Below are 24,425 nucleotides of genomic sequence, written 5' to 3' on the forward strand. Positions count from 1 at the left end.
CTGTCACACACAGTAACGTACGCACACAGAGTCGCACACACACGCAGTGTCGCACGCACACACACGGTGTCTCTCATACACAGTCGCACATAGAGACAAACACACACGAGGAATTCACAGTTAGTGAATATTGAAGTGCAAATAGCTCAAACAGAGGTGTGTGCAGAGCACGCACATTCTAAGTCAAACTTCTTTGCGTTTTGTCACTGACATTGTGTTTTGCTTTTTAATTCAAAACATCACCATCACAAATACAATATCTGTACCTAAACAGTGACAAAGGACAAAGACGTGTCACTTAAAATGCGCGTGCTCGGCGCACACGCACCCTTTTTTTTTTTAGAATCCACCAACGAGTTGCTGAATCCATGGATTGGATTCTACAAATCCGACAATGGATTGTAATTACCTTGATAAAGAGCTTCGCTCGAAACGCGTAGGTGTGGTCTGTGTCCCAAAATGCTGCTTTTTTAATGATCCATTCAATTTGATACTGTTTTCCTTCATGGGTGCGCTTTTTGCCTGACTTATTTAGCTGCTTGGAAGTAGTGCTCAGTTTTCTCTTTCCATTACCATATGCCTGTTATGAAAACGGAGGCACCCCTTACCCCAGGACGCGAGGCTGCAATCATAACGTGAGTTATTGGTCTCTATTTCTTTACACTTGATTATTCAACCACATCGATGTTTATATGTCTGGACACTAGAGTGTGCTAATTCCCTACTACAGTGCCAGTGGGATCTCTTCCAGCTAATTCAAAATATATTGGGTTATGATGTCATCATACCATAGGGGTATTCCATCAGAGGTTTTTTACATATATCAAGAGCCAATCAAGCAATTGTGCCTGAGTTTTTGGAGAACCACACAGATTTTTTCTAGAGAGGGAGAGCAGGCCGGTAGGGCAGGCAGAGGTGGGTGAGGTGCCCGAGCACCTATTGCCCACCAATGGTGTAGAGCAGGGGTAGCCAACTCCAGCCCTCAAAGGCCACCAACAGGTCAGGTTTTAAGGAAATCCCTGTTTCAGCATAGGTGGCTTAATCAGTGGCTCAGTCATTGACCGAGCCACCTGTACTGAAGCAGTGATATCCTTAAAACCAGAACAGTTGGTGACACTTGAGGACTGGAGTAGAACATTGTAGTCAAGTGTACACAAAGGATCATCATGTTATTAGATATCATGATCTTCACATGAGATCCAAGTACAGTCATCTGTCCAAACAACCCGAGCAGGTTGTTATGATCCCAGCAATGAAAATAAACATGCTGTAGGGCAAAGCAATATGGATTATGACTTCCAATAGCACAATCTTCTAGGACAGTGAACACCACAAACAAAACTACAACAATACCACCACAATAACACAACATATGTAGGGATGGCCATACTGTGTCATTCATTTCCTTTTACGCTCTCCAAATATCAACAAATTGTCTGTGATATAGAAAGACGATGTATGGGATTACTTATTGATGTGCTTTGTTGAGATCTCGTGTATTGCTGAAGCATTGTGGAAAGCAAAAATATACTGAAGAAATTCAGAGAGAAAATAAACACTGCAGGGTTTTTTTTAAATGGAGTGTTAACAAGAGTATTATTACCCAACGTATCAGAAGTAAAAGAGGCAATTCAACCTACTTTACAAAAAAGTGTTGTTGTTTTTTAAGGATAATAGTTCTAAGTTTTGGCTTACAAACAGAAAAGTGAAAACATACCTGAACTTCAATAGACTTTAATTATTTGCATTCACAGTGTCGCTTTCCTTTTGGTTGGAAACATGGAAGCAGCTGCAGAAAAGCAAACCTCCACCCACTGATGATGTCACAGTCACTTAGACTGTAGCGCGGCCTGGAAGTTATGTGCTGTAGCGCCTTCGCAACAACACTGTGAGCATCTCTGCCCCATCTTTGACATATTCATTTTAAGTGTGCAATGCTTTAAGGTGTTTTTTGGTCAAAAAAAAAGAAATAGTTTATTGGCCCATATCTACTATGTAATCTTTTGCATTAAGGCACCTTCAAGTCAATGGGCAGTAAGATGTCTTCCAGCACCGGAAGGTGTCTGATGGCAGTAGACAGCTTAGTTAATACATGCTATTGGGCCTTATTCTAATGTACAACAGCACCTATCTGGTACAACCATATGGAAAACCCCATTGAATTCAATGGGTCTTACGATGTGGAAGCACCAAATCGGTGCTATCGCATTTTATAGAATGAGGCCAATAGTCTGGCACTGAATGCTTCACACATCTGAGGACAATCCTGATGTATAACAAATTTACAAACCTTTGTCAGGCTGCATATTTATGTTGTTTTCTATAAGGATTATGGAGTTGTGGGTATCGGAAAGTACATAGTATTGTTTACAATCATTATAACATTCACCACGTTCACTTTTGTGAGAACACCTTTTCCCTTAAAAACAAAATAATGACTTGAAATATATACTTTTTAATTACGCAGGCTGAGTTTTGGGGAGTTCTTTTGCACTTTCTAATTTAAATATGTGACTTGTCTTAAAATGTCAGCCAGTGGGATGATCTAACAATAAAGAAAAGGAGAACAGTGAAGTTTACCTTGTTGCGTGTAAATCTTTCTCCTGGAACCAAAGACGTCTGTAATTTCCTCGCACCTGAGTCCCCTCTTTCTCCATAGAGAGTTACATAAACATTAGCGGAGGTTTCTGCTCCCCAGTGATCTCCAATGTGAACAGCAACAATATACTTACAGACTGAAAAGAGATTACCAAAAGGATTAAGCAAAATGCAAAATTTAAGAAAACAGCCCATTTGATTAACAAAACTAAGCATCTTTATCAATATATTTTCACAAAGAACAACTCATGTAATTTACAAGCATGTTTTGAAATTGCAGATAAAATGTACTACGTTTTTTTTATTATTGTGTATGGGAAGTTCTACCAAGTGCAGTGTTGGGAATGGGGCTGTACAAATCAGAATGACATGTTTACGCAAATCTACTTAATAGCAATATAATGTACCATACAACATTAGATTTTTTATACTGCTCGAAAAATGGTAGAAAAAGAATAGCAAAAAAAGAACATATTGTAAAAAGTAGTAACCCAAGGGACAGGGGAATGGGGGAATGGATGGGAGAGGGAAGTTATCCCTGCTCAGCTATAGAAGTAGTGGATACAGTGGTTGGCCAAGGATATAGTACAGTAATGTAGGAACAAGCGAGAGCCTGGTATGTTGAGAGCACTCAAGTATCCATGTGTATATGTTATCGTATTAAAAATAATTTTATTGAGATTATAATTAAAATAAGAGGGTATATGTAGGAACACGACGAATTATTGGTGGTGTAGGTCAGTAGAACAGTAATATTATAGACCCTGTTTAATTGTAATTAAACAAAATACACTAGGTTTTATCTAGCTAAGTTATTAGCATAGAGAGACTGATGTGCTTATAAAAGCACCTTTGTAGAGAAGTGCGCTTAGCGGTTATACTATTTTAAGTGACTAGTTCATAATTGTATTCCGGCCTCTAGCCTAATCTGACCTAGGCTTTCTTTACCATGCTCCTTCTGTATATTTCTCTGGTCCAGATTTCCTGGTGCCTTTCCTGTTCCAGGTCCTGACATTCCTGGACCATGACCTGTTTCAGCATTGTTGTTTGCCTCCTGCCTGATCTAGCTCCTGTGTTTCCTGTCTTTCGTCTGCATGAATCACAGATTGTATCGTTGGCTGGACCAACATAGTTTTTCCAGATTGTTCCAGCCTCTCTATCCTAATACTCTTTTTGGTGAATCCTGACCTAGTATGTTCCTGATCTGTTACCATCCAGTCCGTGTCCCAACTTCATTCCTGCCTGCCGCCTTCCCATAACCTGTGCTTGTTCTGACCTTCTTTCCTCCTTTGGTACAGTGCTCTGCCTCGTTCCTGGTCTTCCATTATATTGCCTGGCCTGATCCAGGCCTTTCTTTTGCTATGCTCTGGCTCGAACAAGACTTGCAGGCGCCAGCCATTGTAATATACTCCTTTACGGAGGCCACCGAGTGCCTAATACTTTACTTAGATTTATTTTATTACATTGAGAGCTCATTGTGTCTCACTTGTCTAACTTTTGAGAACTTATTTGACTTTGATTTCAGATTCTATTTTATTTGCAGTTTGCTTCTAGAGCAACATGGTTTGTGATAAATTAGCCTTTTAATTTTAGCAGTTGCTTTCACGTTTAAAAAAGTTACTGTAAACTATATTTCTAAAACATTACCAAATAAGTCAAGCCTATCATTTTTAAATACATGCACTTAACAGAATGTAAAATGCATTTTATTTTTGTTGTATATGTTATTGTATTTTTGTGTGTCTGTGCTCAGGACACATTTCAAAATCTATTAAAAATACTTCTTGTAATAAAAATATTATTAAATATCAAAGGGAATCCATTACATGACTGAATAATTTTAATTACAATTTGTTTAACACATCAAACAGACAGTGAATGCACTGTTTCTACCAAACCCTTTCATGTCTTTTGACAAACTATAATTTTCGCTGTCTGACCTTGACTGTCTATTCTAAGCTAGACCATATTTTTTAATTTCTCAGCAGTGGTCACACTTTTTATACTTGATGGCCTAGATTCATCAAACTCCGATAGCCAAATAAAGTGTTATTTCTATGGTGCAAGTCATCAACGTTGTACTGCTAAAAATAAGAAAAAAATGTTTTCGCCCTTCTGATAAAAATATCGGGTCCGGTACCAAAATGACTAAATACCGCAAATATTGTCATTTTCGTGCATGTCATCAAGTCCCATTATTTATCGGAATCTGGCTAATGGCAAATTAATTGTATTATCACCTACTCTTGGCTGGCGTTATCCCTATCTTGCCTACTGTGTGTAGATAATGGTCCTTATCTACAAAGGCAGGGTAAGCAAACCGAACATAGAATAGGTGATTATGAAGCTTTGGCACCGTCAGTGCCCACACTGAAGCCACAATGTCCATTTTGTTCCCTGGCAGTCCTTTACTCCTGCCGATACTGAGGCTGTAAGGGCCATCTTTGTCCCTGGGGTCTTGCCTATAAAGTGGCAGGACATCCTCCAGAACACTGCCAGAGCATAGTTGCTGTTTGTTCCGGTCTGGCTCCTGTGTATCTTCACCCTGCCTTGTTTCCAGCCTGTGACCCCGACCTTCCTCTTTTGCAGCCTACATCGACCACAGCCTGTGACCCTGACTATTTTATTCTCGTTTCAGGACTCTATCTCTCGGTTCAGGTCTGTGATCTATATCCTACCTCAGCCTTGCGGCTCACTTCTTATTTACAGACGAGCACTGTTACAGTGACAAAATATTAACTACAACACCTTTAACTACATATTAACCTCCTAGTCACCCAAGTGGTCAGCTAGTCATGGGTTTCCATGACTAGGTGACCATGAAGCGCTATAAATGGGTTAATACACAAATAAAACTACATTGCCTAACCCCCTGGCTACCTAAGTTAATGTACTAACTGCTAAGGGAAACAAAAAGGTTAACCCCTACCAGCCCCACCACTCCCTAACCACCTTCCCCAGGGAAAAACTCCCTCCCCCCCATCACAGATTTTCCAACCAGGGTTGAGCTTGGTAGGCAAAATCCATGATGTCATCACTAATGGAGGGATTGGTTGCTGTACCATGTATTCCTATGACACATCTTCTGCGACAGCCCCAGCTTTGATGTAACGTCATTTTTAGGCCCCTTTGCAAAAACAAATTCAAGGGGCTCCCTAAATTTAAAAAAAAATGTTTCCAACCGGGGTCCCCATGTCCGCAGCCTTGCCAGCACCACCTCCTCACACACACCTTGCTTTCACCCCCTCGCACACACACACCACCTTGCTCTCCTCCCTCTCTCGCCCCTCACTGACCCTCTATCCCCCTTGTCTCATTCCTTCTCAAAATCCCACACATACTTCATTTCCCCCTACACATACATACACAGACACACACACGCAATTCCAATTCCACACAATCACAAACAAAATTCCACATAAACAATCACACACAAACACACACAATTGCACACACACACATCCACACAATTTCACACAAACAATTCCCCACACACAATTGCACACACACACATCCACACAAACCATTCCCCACACACAATTCCACACAAACACACACTTCCCCCTCCTTACGAATTTTACCAAGGTTGTATAGGGCTGGTCCGACCTATTTGTGTGGAGGTTGCTGGAGTGAGTGCTCAGCCATGTGGGCTTGAAAACAGGTAGGGGAAGAAAGAATTGGCTGTGGAGTGACTGCCCCACCTCCACATCAAGCAGTCAGAGCAGCAGCATCAACCGGCACGGAACTTGAGCCTGACCTCTGACCTCCATTGGGCCCAATTTTCAGCTCTGGCATTGTGAAGTTTAGCAGCACGGTATTTACGCCGCTGCCTTAACCCCGTCTGTATTGTTATTGTGTAGTTTGTGCATTGTATTGCTCCTGTTGGCTTTGTTTTAACAGAGTTTAATGACTCTAGGTCGACATACCTTATGACGAAATCAATAGTTAATTTCCTGTAGAGGGCAAATAATGTGCCTGTCATTTGCATTTTAGTAAATCTACTTTCCACAATGTGTACACATTAGTTCATATATTCATCACACTGACTATACATCACGTTAAATCAAGTAATACATTGCATTTATTAAATCACACGTATAACTACTGTAATGGTTGATATATTAGCATACAATGACACAGGACAAAACATCTATCTACTACTTTCCATTACTGTACTTCCAAAGGTGGGAAATTTGACATGTAGATATAAAGATTCCTACATTACTTATACATCACTGGCCAATATCTTTTAGCTTGCTCTTTGCCAAGTTGACCTCCTTCAGTGTCCTATTAACGAACAGAGTACGTCATGAACGGTGTCACCCTGAGGGCCCTCCTGACATACGCTGTAGATAATGACCGTCTGCTAGTTTTTAGGCATTGTTTGCGACCAGCGCTCCAGGAAGCGATCACGTGATCACTCAGGAGAACGGCCAGGTGATCGATAGTGCCAGAGAGTACACGGCGGGGCCATGGAAGGGCAGGACATCTCAGACACTGAAAACAATTAGAAAGTCATATCAACTTCCTCTTTGGAAATAGTCTATAACATACACCTTTTTGAGCTCTGCCCCTTGGCAACAAAGTATCACAAACAGATCTGTTGTTATGTTCCAAACAGCAGACTGTCTATTAGTCTGAAAGCTGTAACAATAACGTGTTACACTTAGTAATACAAAGTTACATATCAGCTGCAGCATTTCACAGACTGAGACACAGATAGAAAGCAGCCTTTATGTCAGTTACAGAATCAGGATTTTTACAGATTTATAATAGGAGCACCAAACAATTGCCATCCTAGGTAAGAATATAGAATTATACATTGTTACATGCTTTACATATACAAAAATAAGAAAAAATAGGGGGGAGGGGGAGAGAGTATGTAGTATTGCTGCCCACTGTGCTCTTCAAATTTGTTAAATCCCTGAAAAATTAAACTGATTGTAACAGGGGAGAAATCCCTGTTCAAGTAATGTGCCTTTAATCTAGCAGTGTGGTAGTTAACTGCTGGTAGTCAATTAATAAACACCACCTGCCTGATCTAGATTGCTTACAAAAGCCTGTCTGTTGAGACAGGAAGTGACTCCTTAGCTCACTTGTGAGCTGACCTTATTATAATTTCACCTTATAAAAGTCTCCAATTGTGTACCTCTGTGAACGTCCGTCTACATATGGTGTCCGAAGTGAGATGAGAGGTGTCTTTGTAGTTAAAAAGGACCGGAGATTTTTATGTGAAATTTTTTTGTTATGCTTTTTGCCTACAAACAGTCTGAGCAACTTAGAAAAAAAAAAAAAAAAACCTCATGCAGCAGAGATCAGAGTTAAAGGGACACACCACTGAAACTTACACTGCATTGAAACTTACAAAACCACAGATGGACTCATTGCCCCAATCCCAAGAGGAGAGAGACTGCTGAAACAGCTAATCCTTTTTTGCCAATCACAAACTGTAATATGGTCATTGAAATAGGGGATTTGCCTTCCAGCCATAGTCAGGGTTCAAGAAGTGAGTCAGCCCTTAAAAGGGATAGGTGTTTGTTGTTTTGAAAAGTTTCGCTGAAGCAGTGAATACAGATGGTGACCCACGAGTGGTACTGATTTTGCAAATAAAGGTTGCCAATCCGCATAGGGCTACCAGCTGTGAATGGAGTATATGCAGAAAAGTGTGAAAATTGATACAAGAATGTGCTGAAGCAGGGGAATTTTTAGCAAACAAATGCTGAGTGTAAAATTGCCCTATAGGGGAAAAGGGGATTTCTGAACTGTGTAAAAGGTTTATCAAAGCCAATTGCTGAGTGTTTAGTCACCTTGCCGGGAATGAAAGAAATAGTCCACTGCAAAGAATGTTTTTTTTTCTGCAAGTAAAAAAGTCTGCCTATATATATCTTGGGAGCAAAAACAGACACCCAAAGTGTGAAGTGTGAATGCCATAATACCCAAAGATGAGACTGAAAATTACTGAACTCAGGCAGAAAACCAAATTCTGTTGCTGAAGCGGAGGATTTGTACCTAGCAAGTAAATGGTGTAAAGCAAACAGAAGTTTTTTCCTAGCAACTACACATTCAGCATACCTAATGAGAGATTATACCTAGCAAGTAAATGGTGTAAAGCAAATAGACTTTTTTCCCTAGCAACTGCACATCTTGTATACCTGATGAGAGAAAATGCATGCACAGTACTGCTGATATTGAAAAAAAAATACCCAAGAAAGAAAAGTCTACAGAGATGCCTGTGAGAGCTACGACCTCTACAAGCAAAATATGCCCATCTGTAGGACTACCACAATTGGGGGTTCTAGAAAATACAGTGGCAACAGCTGCAATAGCGCCTCCTGAGGTCAGGAAGAAAATTACACCTGATAGCCTAAAAATGGAGGACAAGATGCAGCATTCCTGTAATGAACCCTACCCCACGGAAGAGTGGCCCTTCCAGTCCAATAAAGAGGAAGACATCTCTTATGGGGAACCCGAACCGAGTCACATCCACAAAACACCCCAAGAATGGTGGGGGTGCCTGAACTCGGCACGAACAGAAAAGACCGCCCTCTATGATGACGAATATGGTCGACAAGAGAAAGAGCGGGAGCAGCGGATCACCGAATATTTCTGTCAGCTATTACAGTTGCAAGAAAAGCCGAGTTGATCCAGTGATGCTGCTAAAATTTCAAATGAAGATGGAGACCCCAATATCCCTGAAGGGACGGTGTCATCCAAATCAAAAAGGCGGAAAAAGAAAAAGAAAAGCGGTTCTTCACGTACCATGGAAGGAACAGACACGTCCGCAGATCCTGTGGAGGAAAAGGGGGACCGAGTTGCCCTGCAGCCTAGAGAAAATGGAGAATTCGTCCCGCGGGTAACCGAATATCCAGAGGGCCCAAGGCAGAAGTCGTGTACCCCAAAGAAGTGTCTGTCCGGTGCCAACAGTGAGGAACCCTCAACCAACCATCCCAGGGAAGTGGAGCCGGAACCAGTGAGTGACAATCCCTTGACCAACCCTGAAGATGCCCTGAAAAATGCCAGGCATGACTGTGATATGCTCCGTGAACAATTGAAACAAAAGGAAGATGGTTACACAGAGCTACAGAAAAATAGCGTGAAGCTACAGGAATATGTGCTCGCAATGTACTCTTTAGCCAGGACAGAATTGGACGATCTGAAGACTGAGCTAGATACTGCAAATGCTACTATTTCCGCCATGAATGAAAAGCAGAGCCAATCTGATAAAATGGTGGCTACGCTAAAGCGGAAGTATGAGGAGGCACTGAAGCAGATGACAGTCTTCCAGCAAGAGGTTCACACTCTTCGCATAGAGCTGAATGCCTCACGACAGGAGGTCAACAGTGTCCGGATAGAGGTGGGCGTATCTCAGAAAGAGGTTCAGACACTCCGCAGAGCACTGGATGCCTCACATCATGAGACCAACAGCTGCCGCACAGACCTGGAAATTTCTAGAAAGGAACTACACAGTCTCACTGAGAAGCTGGACATTGCTAAAGAAACTATTGCCAATCTTAATACAAATCTCCAAGTCTCCCAGAAGGAGCTTCAGACCCTCAACCTAGAGAAGGATGTCTCACGCCAGAAGACTGTCAGTCTCAAAGCAGATGTGCGTAAATGGAAGGAGGACTGCAAAGTGGCCCTGAACAATACAGAGACTGAAAAGGGAGAACATTTAAGATTACAAAGAAAAAACGTAAAACTCAAAGAAGAAATTTTTTATTTGACAAACGACGTCAAGGAAAAAAATGAAAAGCTGCACGAGCTTAAAGAAATAAATAGACTTTTGGAAGGTGAGAAGTTTGAAGCAGAGCACTGACTGCAGAACCAACTGCAAGGTCTGCGTACGCACCTCAAGAAGGCAGAGGAGAAGGCTGCAGGATGACAATCGGCAGGCTGTTAAAGAAATTCAAGTGCTGCAGGAACGTCTGATGACCCAGTATGTCCCCACAAAGCAACATGAGAAACTGAAGGCTACCCTGAGCATCACCAAAGCAACACTAAAAGCCAAGCTTAGAACCCAAGTGACACGGCACACAAGGGAGCACAAGAAGGTCCAGAAACTGAAACAAGTAACTGTGGCCCAAGCAAAGAAGTTCATAGTGCTTCACAATGCAATAAAAATATGGAAGCAAGCTCAGAGAAAGCAAAGCAGGCAGATAAATTCCCTGAGAAGAGACTTGCAAGACGCACTCAAAAAACAGGGATCTCTCGCGGATGAGATTACAGTCCTACAAGGACAAGTATTGACCCTGACTAAGCGTCAGTATCCCACAGCCTCAAAAACCCATGAAGACAAGGGTACAGTGAGAGCTGGGAATACCGCTCATCTAAAAGACAAGGTTGCAAAATTTGAACCACCTAAACAAGCACTAGCAAAACCTTCAGCCACCCAGCAGGCAACAAAAGAAGGTACACGTGCTGAATTAAAACCAGAAGAATCCTTAGCTGATGAAGCTGAAAAGATGGGACATTCTCTGGAAGTGGGTGTGGAATTGCAACTTTATCTAAAATGGGCTGAACTTGCAACCCCATTGAGTGGGAAAAGGGCAGAGAGACAGCTTCAAGAGCGGAAAACTCAAAGGGCTGTTTTTAAACGCTCTGCAACTGCTGCCATACAGTATGCCTACAATAAGACGAGCACCCGACGCGAGGGAAATCTCATGACCGCGCACGTAGAAAAAAGACTATACTTGGAAAAAGTCCTCCTCGAGCGACTGAGGGGTGCTGATCCCAAGCACCTTCAGGAGGAGACACGAATAAACTGGAGAAAGGGCTCCAATCCCAGCAGGACTTAGGGTTCTCTTCCTCCATCCACTCTCATTCAAGTCACAGAGATATCTAGAATGAGAGTGGAAGGATGGGCTTTGGCTGTGGCAAGACCGAGCTTCCCACAAACAGCGGAGGTATGTAACAGGGGAGTAATCCCTGTTCAAGTAATGTGCCTTTAATCTAGCAGTGTGGCGGTTAACTGCTGGTAGTCAATTAATAAACACCACCTGCCTGATCTAGATTGATTACAAAAGCCTGTCTGTTGAGACAGGAAGTGACTCCTTAGCTCACTTGTGAGCTGACCTTTGGAGACAGAGCACGGTTCTTGAGTCTCCCAGGAGAGACTGACCAAGAGAACACAGATCTCTGGAGCTGACCATGCCTTGAGCTCTGCCACAAGACACAGCAGAGCTGATTTCAGGACACAGGGAAAACTACTACACCTGAAGCTGAACTAGGAACTGAGAAGATTTTCCCTTCAAGAAACAGATAAGACTTTTATTCTTAAGAGACTGCTTATATCTGCTTATTTCATGCTATGTATTTGGGGCTGGGAGAAATGCTTAACTAACGGAGATGTGAATTAATTGCATAGGATTTCACTAGAAATACTCCCAAGTGAATAGAAGCTTTGTTCCCCCCCCCCCCTGTGTTTGGATGATTTCCTGATAAAAAAGGAAAAGGCAAAATAAAGCCTTATTATAATTTCACCTTATAAAAGTCTCCAATTGTGTACCTCTGTGAACGTTTGTCTACACTGATGCTTCCCATATTTATTTAAATTTTGTTTTAATTAAATTATAATTCAATTGTTTGCAAGGGAATACAAAAATGAATGTAAAATGCTCATAGAGTTTACATAATTACTAGCAAATAGAAATATCACTTGTGAGCACCTTCACATGTCTCAGACACGTCTGCAATCTTGCTCTTCCCCATTATCTCATAGCATACAATGCTTCCACTGCAGCCAGGGATTCTGGGAAATGACATGCAGTCATCACCTTTTGCTTCTTAACATGGACAACTAAAGCATAGGTCTGCTGTATTACATAGCTTTTCACTTAAAATGGCCATGCTGATGGTGAGTTAGGACAAAATGGCGGCAGAGGCATTATGGGGTGACCGTTTTAATGACTTCTATAACTGTGCCAATGTCTGACCGTACAAGTGGAAAACTTAGTGTGTACCACACTACGTAAATAAAAAACATAAATCTCAGCAGATTCTCCAATCTAATCCCGCTACTTTTAGCTCTCAGACTTACTACAATTGCAGAGTCTGGGGCCTGAGTACCTTGTTACTTACTGGGCCGCTGTCGCCGTCGGAGGAAGTTACTTGATGTGAGTTGCCCATTGCTATTTTGTTTTATTAAATATATTTGTTTAAAAAAAAAACTATTATATCTCTGCGTTTGCTGTCCGGCACTGAGGGACCCCCATGTGACCGGGAAACTCACATGTCACATATCCTTCACACACTGCTGTGATCATCCGTGGACTCGAGGGAAATTGAAGACTGGACAGTCAGAAAAAATCCCTCAAAGAATCCTTCTACTTATTCCATGCTTACACATAGCCGTGTAAGTAATACTACTAATATATTTTTTTCCCAAACCATTGATGTGTTACGCTTACATATGCGTGTATTCCCCACACCTCTAATTGAACATCAATTCCTGTTTGTATTGTTCGCACAATATTTCAGCTCATTTCTGCGCTCCTCTCCCCTTTTTTCACCTACTATATATGAGGATCCTGGATAGATCCTATTGGGTTGAGCAGCACGAACTGGACTCCATTAAAAGGCACCAACAATAGGGTGCATGTAAGGGTTCACCTTGACGGTAATTTGACCCCGTTATTTGCATTGCATTATATAGAGAGCCTTAGTTTTTGCTCCACAATGTTAATAAATTATGTAAGAAAATGTAACATTTAATTTTTTTTGTTTGCACTGTATATACAGTTGATATTTGTTGAGCGATCTATATTTTATGGACCATTTCTATCTAATTAATATCCATCTGTAGATTATAGGTGTTCAGCAATATATAAGACCAGTTATTGGGTGCCTAATAAGATACTTAAGTATCATACTAAGGGAGATACAGAGAGCTCAGTTAAATCCAGGGTACTTTTTTTCGCATATGTATGGCCAATTTTGTCGCCAGCAGCATGCTTCCTACACAAAGAAGCGCAGTGAATATATATTTGTTTTACAAATCTGGGGTACTAACTAGAGATAGGTGCATCTGCTCAAATTCTCCCTCCCCCCACACCCAACCCATTTTGCATTGTAAAATCCGCAAACGGATTTGGTCGGTTTTAATTCGCGCTGATTCATCAAAAACTGCCATTGGATACAATCCATTCAGCAATCCGATGATGGATTCTTAAGAATTCAACAATGGTTTGCTGAATCTGCGGAGTCTACAAATCCATCCAGGGGCTGCGGAATCCATGGAGTTAATTGGTATTATAGGCTAAAGCAGTAAAATTCAGGGCATTATTGAAATTTCTGCCCTCTGATTGGTTAAAATTCCGGGCATTATCCAATCAGTAATGTCCAGAATTTTAGCTGCTTGCAAAGTATTGATTTCAATGTGATTATTTCCAGCCAATCACCTTTCAGAGCAGCTGAGACAGGGCAGGGGATTGGTCTAAAAGTAGGAACAGCTCTGAGACAGGGCAGGGGATTGGTTGAGAAGTATCAGCCACGGGTTGACTCCTTCCCCTTGCTCCGTGAACTGAGAAAATTCAGTTGAATTGGTGGGGTGGGAGAGAGAGAGTCTGCAAAGCAAGTGAGTGTCTGTCTGCAGTTTGTTTCTGGCTGTAGTTTCTGTGTGTGTGTGTGTGTGTGTGTGTGTGTGTGTGTGTGTGTGTGTGTGTGTGTGTGTGTGTGTGTGTGTGTGTGTGTGTGTGTGTGTGTGTGTGTGTGTGTGTGTGGCAGCAGCAGCAGTGTTTATGAGTGTAGCAGCAGCAGCTGTGTGTGTGTGTGTGTGTGCTGTTCTGTTCTGTTGTATGTGTGTAGCAGCAGTTTGTGTGTGTGTAGAGGTGCTGTGTTGTGTGTAGGGGTGTTGTGTGTAGAGGTTCTGTGTTGTGTTTTGTTTAGAGGTGCAGTGTTGTGTGTGTAGAGGTGCTGTGTTGTGTGTGTAGAGCTCCAGTGTGTGTATGTGTGTGTGTGTGTGTGTGTATGTGTGTGTGTGTGTGTGTGTGTGTGTGTGTGTGTGTGTGTGTGTGTGTGTGTGTGTGTGTGTGTGTGTGTGTGTGTGTGTGTGTGTGTGTGTGTGTGTGTGTGTGTGTGTGTGGTGTGCTTGTGTGGTGTGCTGTGTGTGTGTAGATCTGCTGTGCTGTATGTGTGGTGTGTGTGTACACAGAGGGGGCGGCAGTGTGTGGATATAGATATTGTGACAGAAACCAGGGGATGGTAATAAATTCCATATATAGGGCTCCCAGGATACTGAACAGTTTCTATCCTGTTTAGGCTGGAAAGTGCAGCCTCAGAATGCATGCACTCCATCCCACAGTTTGGCAAGTGCTGGTACTGAGGGGTGAGGGATCCAGACCAGAGTTTGTCTGCTGCCTGATTTCTGTCACCTGTCCTGCTAGATGGAAATCAGGTATGTAAGGCTGATTTCCTGGTTCCTCTCCCCTCTCCCCAAGAGACTGGAGACAGGAAGGCTGCTGGAAGCAGAGAGGGGAAAAGCCTCTCCCCAAACAGGTTAAATCATTTTGTACCTTTATCAAATTGCAAAGTTCCTTATTTTTGTTTGTTGGAAGCGGATAAGCTGCCCCAATCCCAGTCAGGGTAAACCTCAGTTAAGTTATTGCTCAGGTGAGCAGGCTTTTGCTTTTCTTGTGTTTCTCTTATATGCAGTGTGGCAGTCTCAGTGCCTGGGACTGAATAAACCAGGCATAGCCTGTTTAAAGGAACAGCACGTTACGCCTCGTCATTTAACCTACCCTAAAAGACCGTGTTCTAACAGTCCTGGACAGACGGCGGAGCCCCGAAGTAAGCCGTTTGTCACAATATCTACAGTGTAAGACTATATTGAGGTGGTTTCATGTATTTACCATTTTATTTTAATAAAAAAATCTATTTAACTATACAAAAGTGTCTATTATTTATGAAAAAAAGTCTACATTTAGCCTATAATAGTAATAATCCCCTCAGAACAGGGCATTACTGGCCAATAATGCCCTGGCTGGGTAAAAGTCCCTCGGCTTCGCCTCGGGCCTTCAATTCTTCCAGCCAGGGCATTATTGGCCAGTAATGCCCTGTTCTTCAGGGATTATTACTTAAATAATGAAAAAAAAACGAACTTTTGCAGATTGAGCCGCTGAAATTCGTGGACCAAAGGAACCGGTCGATATGCTGCGGATCCAAAGTCACCAAAAATATTCACCAATCTCTACTACTAACATGATGTTACCTAAATAGGTAACATCCGTTAACTTTCCTGAATTTAACAGGTATCAACAAATCTAAATATAAGCAAAACCAACAGCCGTTAGTGATCTCATTAGCATAGGCTTAACGCCATGTAAAGCTAGCACTGCCTTGTGTTAGCTTCAACTAGCATGGCGTTAAGCCTGTCTTACCCAAAGGTAAGACATGCAGACCCTGTATAAGTGTTTTATGAAAGTAAAAAAAAGAGAAGACGGGAAAGGGAAAGAACCCTGTAAATAACAATATGAGAGTTCAGTCATACCTAACTGTGGTCCTACACTTATCACTTATCCAGAAACTATAAAAGACCTATTTCAGGGTCTGGGTGTGAGTAACCCCACCTTTAGCTATGAGCTAACGTAATGTGAAATCCCTGCATTAACTATAACGGAGCTCTGTGGAAATGCATTGTTAGAGGGTACACCTCTTTTGCATGTATCATTAGCACTGATGTCCGTTATAGTAACGCATAGCTGAAAGGTTTCAGGCGGTTAAGAAGGAAACGTGAGGATAATAAACTTAAACCAACATGTTTCGTGAGAGACGTCTCACTTCCTCAGGGGTATACTAGTTAATAGGAGGAAACTCCCTCTACTAAATAGTTGTAACTATCCAATCATGACAAAGATGCTAATAATATAATGATGCCTTCAATTGCTTGTCCAGCCTATAAACATATGATTGGTGTACTGATTCAATTTGGAGTAGGTGATACCATCCTGAAATACCCAATTACCTAAAGGGTTAACAGGCCATCTCAACCAATAAACAGTCATACATATAACCTAAACAATTTGTATCTGCATAGATGTAATCAATACTAGACACTAAGGCTATATGGACATTACACTATACTCATACAAATAAAGGAAATATATAAAATGGATAAAATGCATAAAAGATATATGTACTATCAATTCAAACATTTAAAAGATTCAAATATATATTTCCACAGAGTGATGTGGACCATAGAATCACATCTTGAGGTACAAAAATGAGCAGATCTTAAGTGAATTACACATTTAGTTTCATCAACCGATCACTCAATAATAGAAGACCAATTTGAATGTTAATACAGGTAACATATTGAAGGAGGGCATAGCGCCACCGTTTTCTAGTCCCTTAGGAATGAACCCAGATCAAAATCCAGGTTTATCCCCTGAGGTGGCAAAGTCTTTAATTGATATATCCAGAAAGTTTCCCTTCTGGATATCTGAATAATTATATTCCCTCTTGTCCAATTCGTCTTAGGACATTCAATCCCTGTACATTTTAAGCCAACGGGGTTCTGTTCATGGACCAATCTAAAATGATTGGAGACACTATGGGTTTGCAAACCTTTTTTGATATTATTAATGTGTTCCCACAGTCTCCTTTTAAGTGGACTAGATGTTCTTACAACATACAGTACTGGAGTCCACATGGGCACTCCAGTAGTTACACTACATGGGTGCACTCAGTTAATGAAGGAGTTAACTTCATATTCTTTACCGGTTATTTTTGACATGAGTAAACATACAGAAAGGTTAATATGTGGTACATTTATGGGTGTCTCCATAGGTTTATGGGGCATTACCATGGTTATCTCCCTTATGGTGGTCGGTTACACTAATTATTAGCCATTATTGTTGCATACAATGTCATAGAGCCATACATGCGCATGCGCGAGTATTTAGGACTTTAGTGGTTCCCTCTTGCGGGATCTGGGTCTGTCTTTTTCATTTAGCACAATCTGCGCATGCGCGGACAGACGTGGCCAACCTGGAACGCATCTCGCGAGATTTGGCCCTCCATTGCCCTGCGTTGCGTGCCATAGAGCAGGTGTGTTTGGGAGGCGGAAATCTCAACGGCTAAACAGGTAAACAGCCGCTTCTGGTATGGCGCTGGCACAGCTTTGTGTTATAAAGTTATTATGCAAATTCCAATTAGCGTTTTTTGGCGCCAAACGGCAGACTGTCCCTATATATAGGGTGTAGTATACCATGTTTAACTGACTTCTTGATAAAGTGCAATTTTCACTGCACGAAACGCGTAGAAGGTTGCAGCCTTCCGTTTTTAATGTTCCTACAATAAAGAAGATTTTTGCCAGACCTGCTATCACCTTTCTTGCTGTGCGTTGCATCAACAAACTCTATTTTTGACATGAACCTACTGCTGCTAACACTAAATTTACATGCACACCAATTAGTACAAGTAAGGTAGCCCTTACATCCACTCTGCCAAGTGGATTCTGTTAACCAGCTATTGCTGGTAACAGATTTCTTCAAACAATTAGGCACCAGTGCGCGTCACTGAATGTGATGTCATCAGGACAGGATGGACAGCGCCAACTAGGAAGCTGCACCAGGAGATTTCCTGCACGTGGGCTTCCAAACAGAGAATCGGAGCAGACTGCACTCTCAGCCAGAGCGTGAATATCGGCAGTTCCGGAGAGAGCATACCCCAAAGAGCCCCACAACCAGGCTTAAAAGGTTGAAAGGCGTTGAAAGAAAGGAATAATTTATTCGTTTTATTCCATGTGTTTGTTTGTATGTACATTATCAAATCACAGTACTGTATATTTCAGTTCTGTGCTATGTTTTCATTTTTTTCCTTACATATCACTGCTGGGAGATTTATATTTGCTGAGTAGTTTCAACAACATCTTTCAGCTACAGTTTTGTAAGTGTGAATACAAAATATAAGTCCCGGCGCTATAAATATCCAAGATACCGTGATCCAAATGAAAGTCCCAGATGAAGGTTTCTGATGGATGGTATAGGATTATACACAGAGTCCCAGGGTGTGGTTAAATCCCTTGAGCGATGTCCGCAGTGATTCTGGGGAAACAGAAGAGATACACACCAATTGCGCAGTATGCGACTACTCTTGACCCCACTCAGAACCAACGGACAAAGAAACCCTACTTACAAGATGTTAAATTGTATATTCAAGGGAGAGAATCTGTAACTGTGTCTTGACTCCGCCTCAGTAGTTCACGGATCCCACGTGACCGGCAGCAGTGATTTCCTATTCCATGCAGCAAACAGCACTCACAGGGGACGCAAGCAAGGCATGTCCATGCAGGAACAGAGAGATGACACAATGGTGTAATACGTACACACACTTTAATAAAAAACTTTAAAACACAATTCACCCTCACTTACAATAGAAGGGGGATGACAATAAGACTCACGAATGCCGTCCGCGACTTGTCAACAGCCTGATGCACGCTTGAGAGCCCTCCTGAATGGCGATCTCTGCAACTCCCAAACCGATGACGTCAGCGGTAGGACGGTGCAGGGCGCTCTCACAGCATCAGTTGGACTATGGTGGCTGGACCGGCTCAAACACTAAGCTCCTCCTCCCTACGCGTTTCGTGACTCTGCGTCACTTCCTCAGGGGATAGGGGAGCCTAGTGGGAGCAGTGTTTAAATACCCTTTCACAACAAGAAAGTCCACCCTCAAAGGGGAGGTTCTGGACTTGATGACAATGGATATTGGTGTTAGGCAATTAGCAGCAATATGTACCTACTAGAAATGGCTGCTGGGATCAATTGCATTGTGGAGAACATGCTAATCATGCAAACATACATATTGTCATTGCATATATTTAAAACATATTGATTGTATAATTGCATTGTGGATGATATACTTGATTGTAACACAAACATACATATTGTTATATACCTGTTTAACATCCATAGGTATAACACAACGCATATACTGTTCTCACCTTGTTTAGAAATGGATAAGATGAAAAATAAAACTGATTAAAAATAAAAATTCTACGTGTCCTTTAAAAAAGCTGCCAAATCGAAATCAATATTTAAACCTAGGGGAGACAGAGTCCTAAGTGTGTAAATCCAGTAGCTTTCCCTTCTGGAAACTAGATTTAATCTGTCTCCCCCACGCCAAGTACCTTTTGGATTGTCAATGCCCATGCAGATTAACCCCTGTGGGTCCTGGTTGTGTTTTATTCTGAAATGATTTGAGACACTATGGGTCTCGAGGCCCCTCTTAATATTATACACGTGTTCAGCGAATCGTCGCTTAAGGGGCCTACCAGTGCGCCCCACATATTGCAACCCACATGGGCATTGCAAGAGGTACACACAGAAGTTGGTTTTACAATTAATGAATGTCTCAATTTCAAATTCCTTTTTAGTGACACTAGATATAAACGTTTTGGTTTTTACACTGTACTTACAGCCAATACAATTTTGACATGTATAATATCCCTTGAGGTCATTTAGCCAAGTTACATGGCGATCCCTGAGATTATCAATAGGACAGCTCGGAGCTAGAGAGGACTTCAGATTTCTAGCCCTTCTATAAACAATCTTGGGTTTGTCTGGGAGGCAGGTTTTTAATACGGGATCTCTTTGGAGAATACTCCAATACTTATTAAATGTTTTGGATATAACTGGAGCCAACCCACTATACTGGGTAATGAAAAAGGGAAATTTTTGTTCTGTCCCTTGCCCTGATGTAGTGGCTTTTTTTGTTATTAGAGTGGCTCTATCAATTTTACTGACCTCTGTGATGGCCAAATCTAATTCACTACTTCTATATTCTCTATCCAAGAATTTCTCTTTGAGATCCTTAACCTGTTGCTGGTATACTGAGTCTTCCGAGCAATTTCTCTTAATTCGGAGTGCTTGGCCCTTGGGGATATTCTGAAGCCACCTAGGGTGATGGTGGCTTGATGCCAATAAATATGTATTGGCATCAACCTCTTTGTGGTATGTCCTTGTGTGAATATTATTATCGACTATGTACAGGGTAAGGTCGAGGAAGTTTATAGTGGACTTGTGATGATTGAATGTGAACCTTAAGTTCCATGTATTGGTATTTAGATATTCTTGGAACTTTCCCAGTTCATCTAATGACCCCCTCCAGACACACAGCACATCATCGATATATCTTTTCCAGAGCACCAGGTTTGCACTGAACGGGTTGGAGGACCATATATGATCCTCTTCCCAGATGGACATGAATAAGTTCGCATAACTAGGTGCAAACCTGGTGCCCATTGCGGTGCCGCATGTCTGGAGGTAGTACTCTCGGTCATAGCTGAAATAGTTGTGGGTCAGGATGAATTTAATCCCATCTAAGATGAACTGTTTCAGATTATCATCTACCTTCACATCTTTGTCCAAAACTCTTCCAATAGCATCTAGTCCCATCTGATGGTTGATCACCGTGTATAATGAGACTACGTCACATGTGACCCAACAAAGTTCGCTACTCCAAGTTAGGTCCTGTATCAGGGTTAACACATGTGAGGTGTCTCTCAGGTAGGATGGGACCTGGACCACATATGGTTGGAGGAGGTAATCTAAAAACTGGGAGAGATTGGATGTCAGCGATCGTATCCCTGATATTATGGGACGGCCGGGGGGTCTCTCAAGATTCTTATGGATCTTCGGGATGAAATAAAACACTGGTATTCTTGGTTGTTCTATAGACAAGAACTCTAGTTCTTGTGTTGTGATAATTCCATCCCGAAGACCATGGTTCAAATGAGTCACCATTTCTTCTTTGAAGGAGTTTGTGGGGTTACTATCTAATTTCAAATAGGTGGTGGTATCTCCCAGTATTCTTAGTGACTCTTCTTTGTAGTATGATGAGTTCATCACTACCACCCCTCCCCCTTTGTCGGCCGCCTTGATAACTATGTTTTTATTGGATTCGAGGGATTTGACAGCTTTTTTTTCCTCCTGACTTAAATTTTGCCTATGACATTTAAAGTCTATACTGGCTTTTTCTAGGTCAGAGATAACCATCTCAGCGAACGTGTCTACAAAGCTTCCTTTCATTCCTTTAGGGTAAAAGGTAGACACATTTTTGAAGGGTGTTAGTGGGGTTATTTTTGGCGTAATAGCCAAACTTGGCGTGACAACCCCTCTGCTTACCGCATCTCTCATGTAATATTTTTTTAGACTAATCTTTCTCAGGAATCTATGGACATCCACAAATGTATTGAACATATTGGGTCCATTTACAGGGGCAAAATTAAGACCTCGTGATAGGACATCTAATTCGATCTGTTTAAGGGTTTCCCTTTTTCATTACCCAGTATAGTGGGTTGGCTCCAGTTATATCCCAAACAATTAATAAGTATTGGAGTATTCTCCAAAGAGATCCCGTATTAAAAACCTGCCTCCCAGACAAACCCAAGATTGTTTATAGAAGGGCTAGAAATCTGAAGTCCTCTCTAGCTCCGAGCTGTCCTATTGATAATCTCAGGGATCGCCATGTAACTTGGCTAAATGACCTCAAGGGATATTATACATGTCAAAATTGTATTGGCTGTAAGTACAGTGTAAAAACCAAAACGTTTATATCTAGTGTCACTAAAAAGGAATTTGAAATTGAGACATTCATTAATTGTAAAACCAACTTCTGTGTGTACCTCTTGCAATGCCCATGTGGGTTGCAATATGTGGGGCGCACTGGTAGGCCCCTTAAGCGACGATTCGCTGAACACGTGTATAATATTAAGAGGGGCCTCGAGACCCATAGTGTCTCAAATCATTTCAGAATAAAACACAACCAGGACCCACAGGGGTTAATCTGCATGGGCATTGACAATCCAAAAGGTACTTGGCGTGGGGGAGACAGATTAAATCTAGTTTCCAGAAGGGAAAGCTACTGGATTTACACACTTAGGACTCTGTCTCCCCTAGGTTTAAATATTGATTTCGATTTGGCAGCTTTTTTAAAGGACACGTAGAATTTTTATTTTTAATCAGTTTTATTTTTCATCTTATCCATTTCTAAACAAGGTGAGAACAGTATATGCGTTGTGTTATACCTATGGATGTTAAACAGGTATATAACAATATGTATGTTTGTGTTACAATCAAGTATATCATCCACAATGCAATTATACAATCAATATGTTTTAAATATATGCAATGACAATATGTATGTTTGCATGATTAGCATGTTCTCCACAATGCAATTGATCCCAGCAGCCATTTCTAGTAGGTACATATTGCTGCTAATTGCCTAACACCAATATCCATTGTCATCAAGTCCAGAACCTCCCCTTTGAGGGTGGACTTTCTTGTTGTGAAAGGGTATTTAAACACTGCTCCCACTAGGCTCCCCTATCCCCTGAGGAAGTGACGCAGAGTCACGAAACGCGTAGGGAGGAGGAGCTTAGTGTTTGAGCCGGTCCAGCCACCATAGTCCAACTGATGCTGTGAGAGCGCCCTGCACCGTCCTACCGCTGACGTCATCGGTTTGGGAGTTGCAGAGATCGCCATTCAGGAGGGCTCTCAAGCGTGCATCAGGCTGTTGACAAGTCGCGGACGGCATTCGTGAGTCTTATTGTCATCCCCCTTCTATTGTAAGTGAGGGTGAATTGTGTTTTAAAGTTTTTTATTAAAGTGTGTACGTATTACACCATTGTGTCATCTCTCTGTTCCTGCATGGACATGCCTTGCTTGCGTCCCCTGTGAGTGCTGTTTGCTGCATGGAATAGGAAATCACTGCTGCCGGTCACGTGGGATCCGTGAACTACTGAGGCGGAGTCAAGACACAGTTACAGATTCTCTCCCTTGAATATACAATTTAACATCTTGTAAGTAGGGTTTCTTTGTCCGTTGGTTCTGAGTGGGGTCAAGAGTAGTCGCATACTGCGCAATTGGTGTGTATCTCTTCTGTTTCCCCAGAATCACTGCGGACATCGCTCAAGGGATTTAACCACACCCTGGGACTCTGTGTATAATCCTATACCATCCATCAGAAACCTTCATCTGGGACTTTCATTTGGATCACGGTATCTTGGATATTTATAGCGCCGGGACTTATATTTTGTATTCACACTTACAAAACTGTAGCTGAAAGATGTTGTTGAAACTACTCAGCAAATATAAATCTCCCAGCAGTGATATGTAAGGAAAAAAATGAAAACATAGCACAGAACTGAAATATACAGTACTGTGATTTGATAATGTACATACAAACAAACACATGGAATAAAACGAATAAATTATTCCTTTCTTTCAACGCCTTTCAACCTTTTAAGCCTGGTTGTGGGGCTCTTTGGGGTATGCTCTCTCCGGAACTGCCGATATTCACGCTCTGGCTGAGAGTGCAGTCTGCTCCGATTCTCTGTTTGGAAGCCCACGTGCAGGAAATCTCCTGGTGCAGCTTCCTAGTTGGCGCTGTCCATCCTGTCCTGATGACATCACATTCAGTGACGCGCACTGGTGCCTATAATCCTATACCATCCATCAGAAACCTTCATCTGGGACTTTCATTTGGATCACGGTATCTTGGATATTTATAGCGCCGGGACTTATATTTTGTATTCACATTTGTTTCACAGGTTGGGAAAATCTGTTTATTAGTTCCCTTGGCAGCTTATACACCACTCAGAAGTGGTGTTCACTTGTATTGAGTGTTCACATTTTCATCACTTAATGCTTTTTCACATTATTGTGATTTAATTGCACATTGTAGATTAGCGCTTGTTAAGGGTTATCATTGTTGTTTGTACAGTTTTGTAAGTGTTTTTCAGTCTTGTACCATCCACGGTGTATATTTTAAGTACTGTTGGATAAAAGGTTAACTATCCATTGGGATTCACTCAGTGTGTATAGGTTCATATG

General features: G+C 41.7%; 1 protein-coding gene across 3 annotated transcripts in view; it reads right to left on the reverse strand.

Moving 5' to 3' along the window:
* Positions 1-24,425, reverse strand: part of RP1 (RP1 axonemal microtubule associated) — a 452,067-nt gene that overhangs the window by 189,778 nt on the left and 237,864 nt on the right. For all 3 annotated transcript variants that reach the window (XM_075584311.1, XM_075584310.1, XM_075584309.1), the window contains one exon: positions 2,581-2,735. In XM_075584311.1, the coding sequence (XP_075440426.1) occupies positions 2,581-2,735 (155 nt within the window). The remainder of the gene's footprint in view (positions 1-2,580; positions 2,736-24,425) is intronic.

This window comes from Ascaphus truei, chromosome 2 (genome assembly GCF_040206685.1).
Source record: "Ascaphus truei isolate aAscTru1 chromosome 2, aAscTru1.hap1, whole genome shotgun sequence".
NCBI lineage: Eukaryota > Metazoa > Chordata > Amphibia > Anura > Ascaphidae > Ascaphus > Ascaphus truei.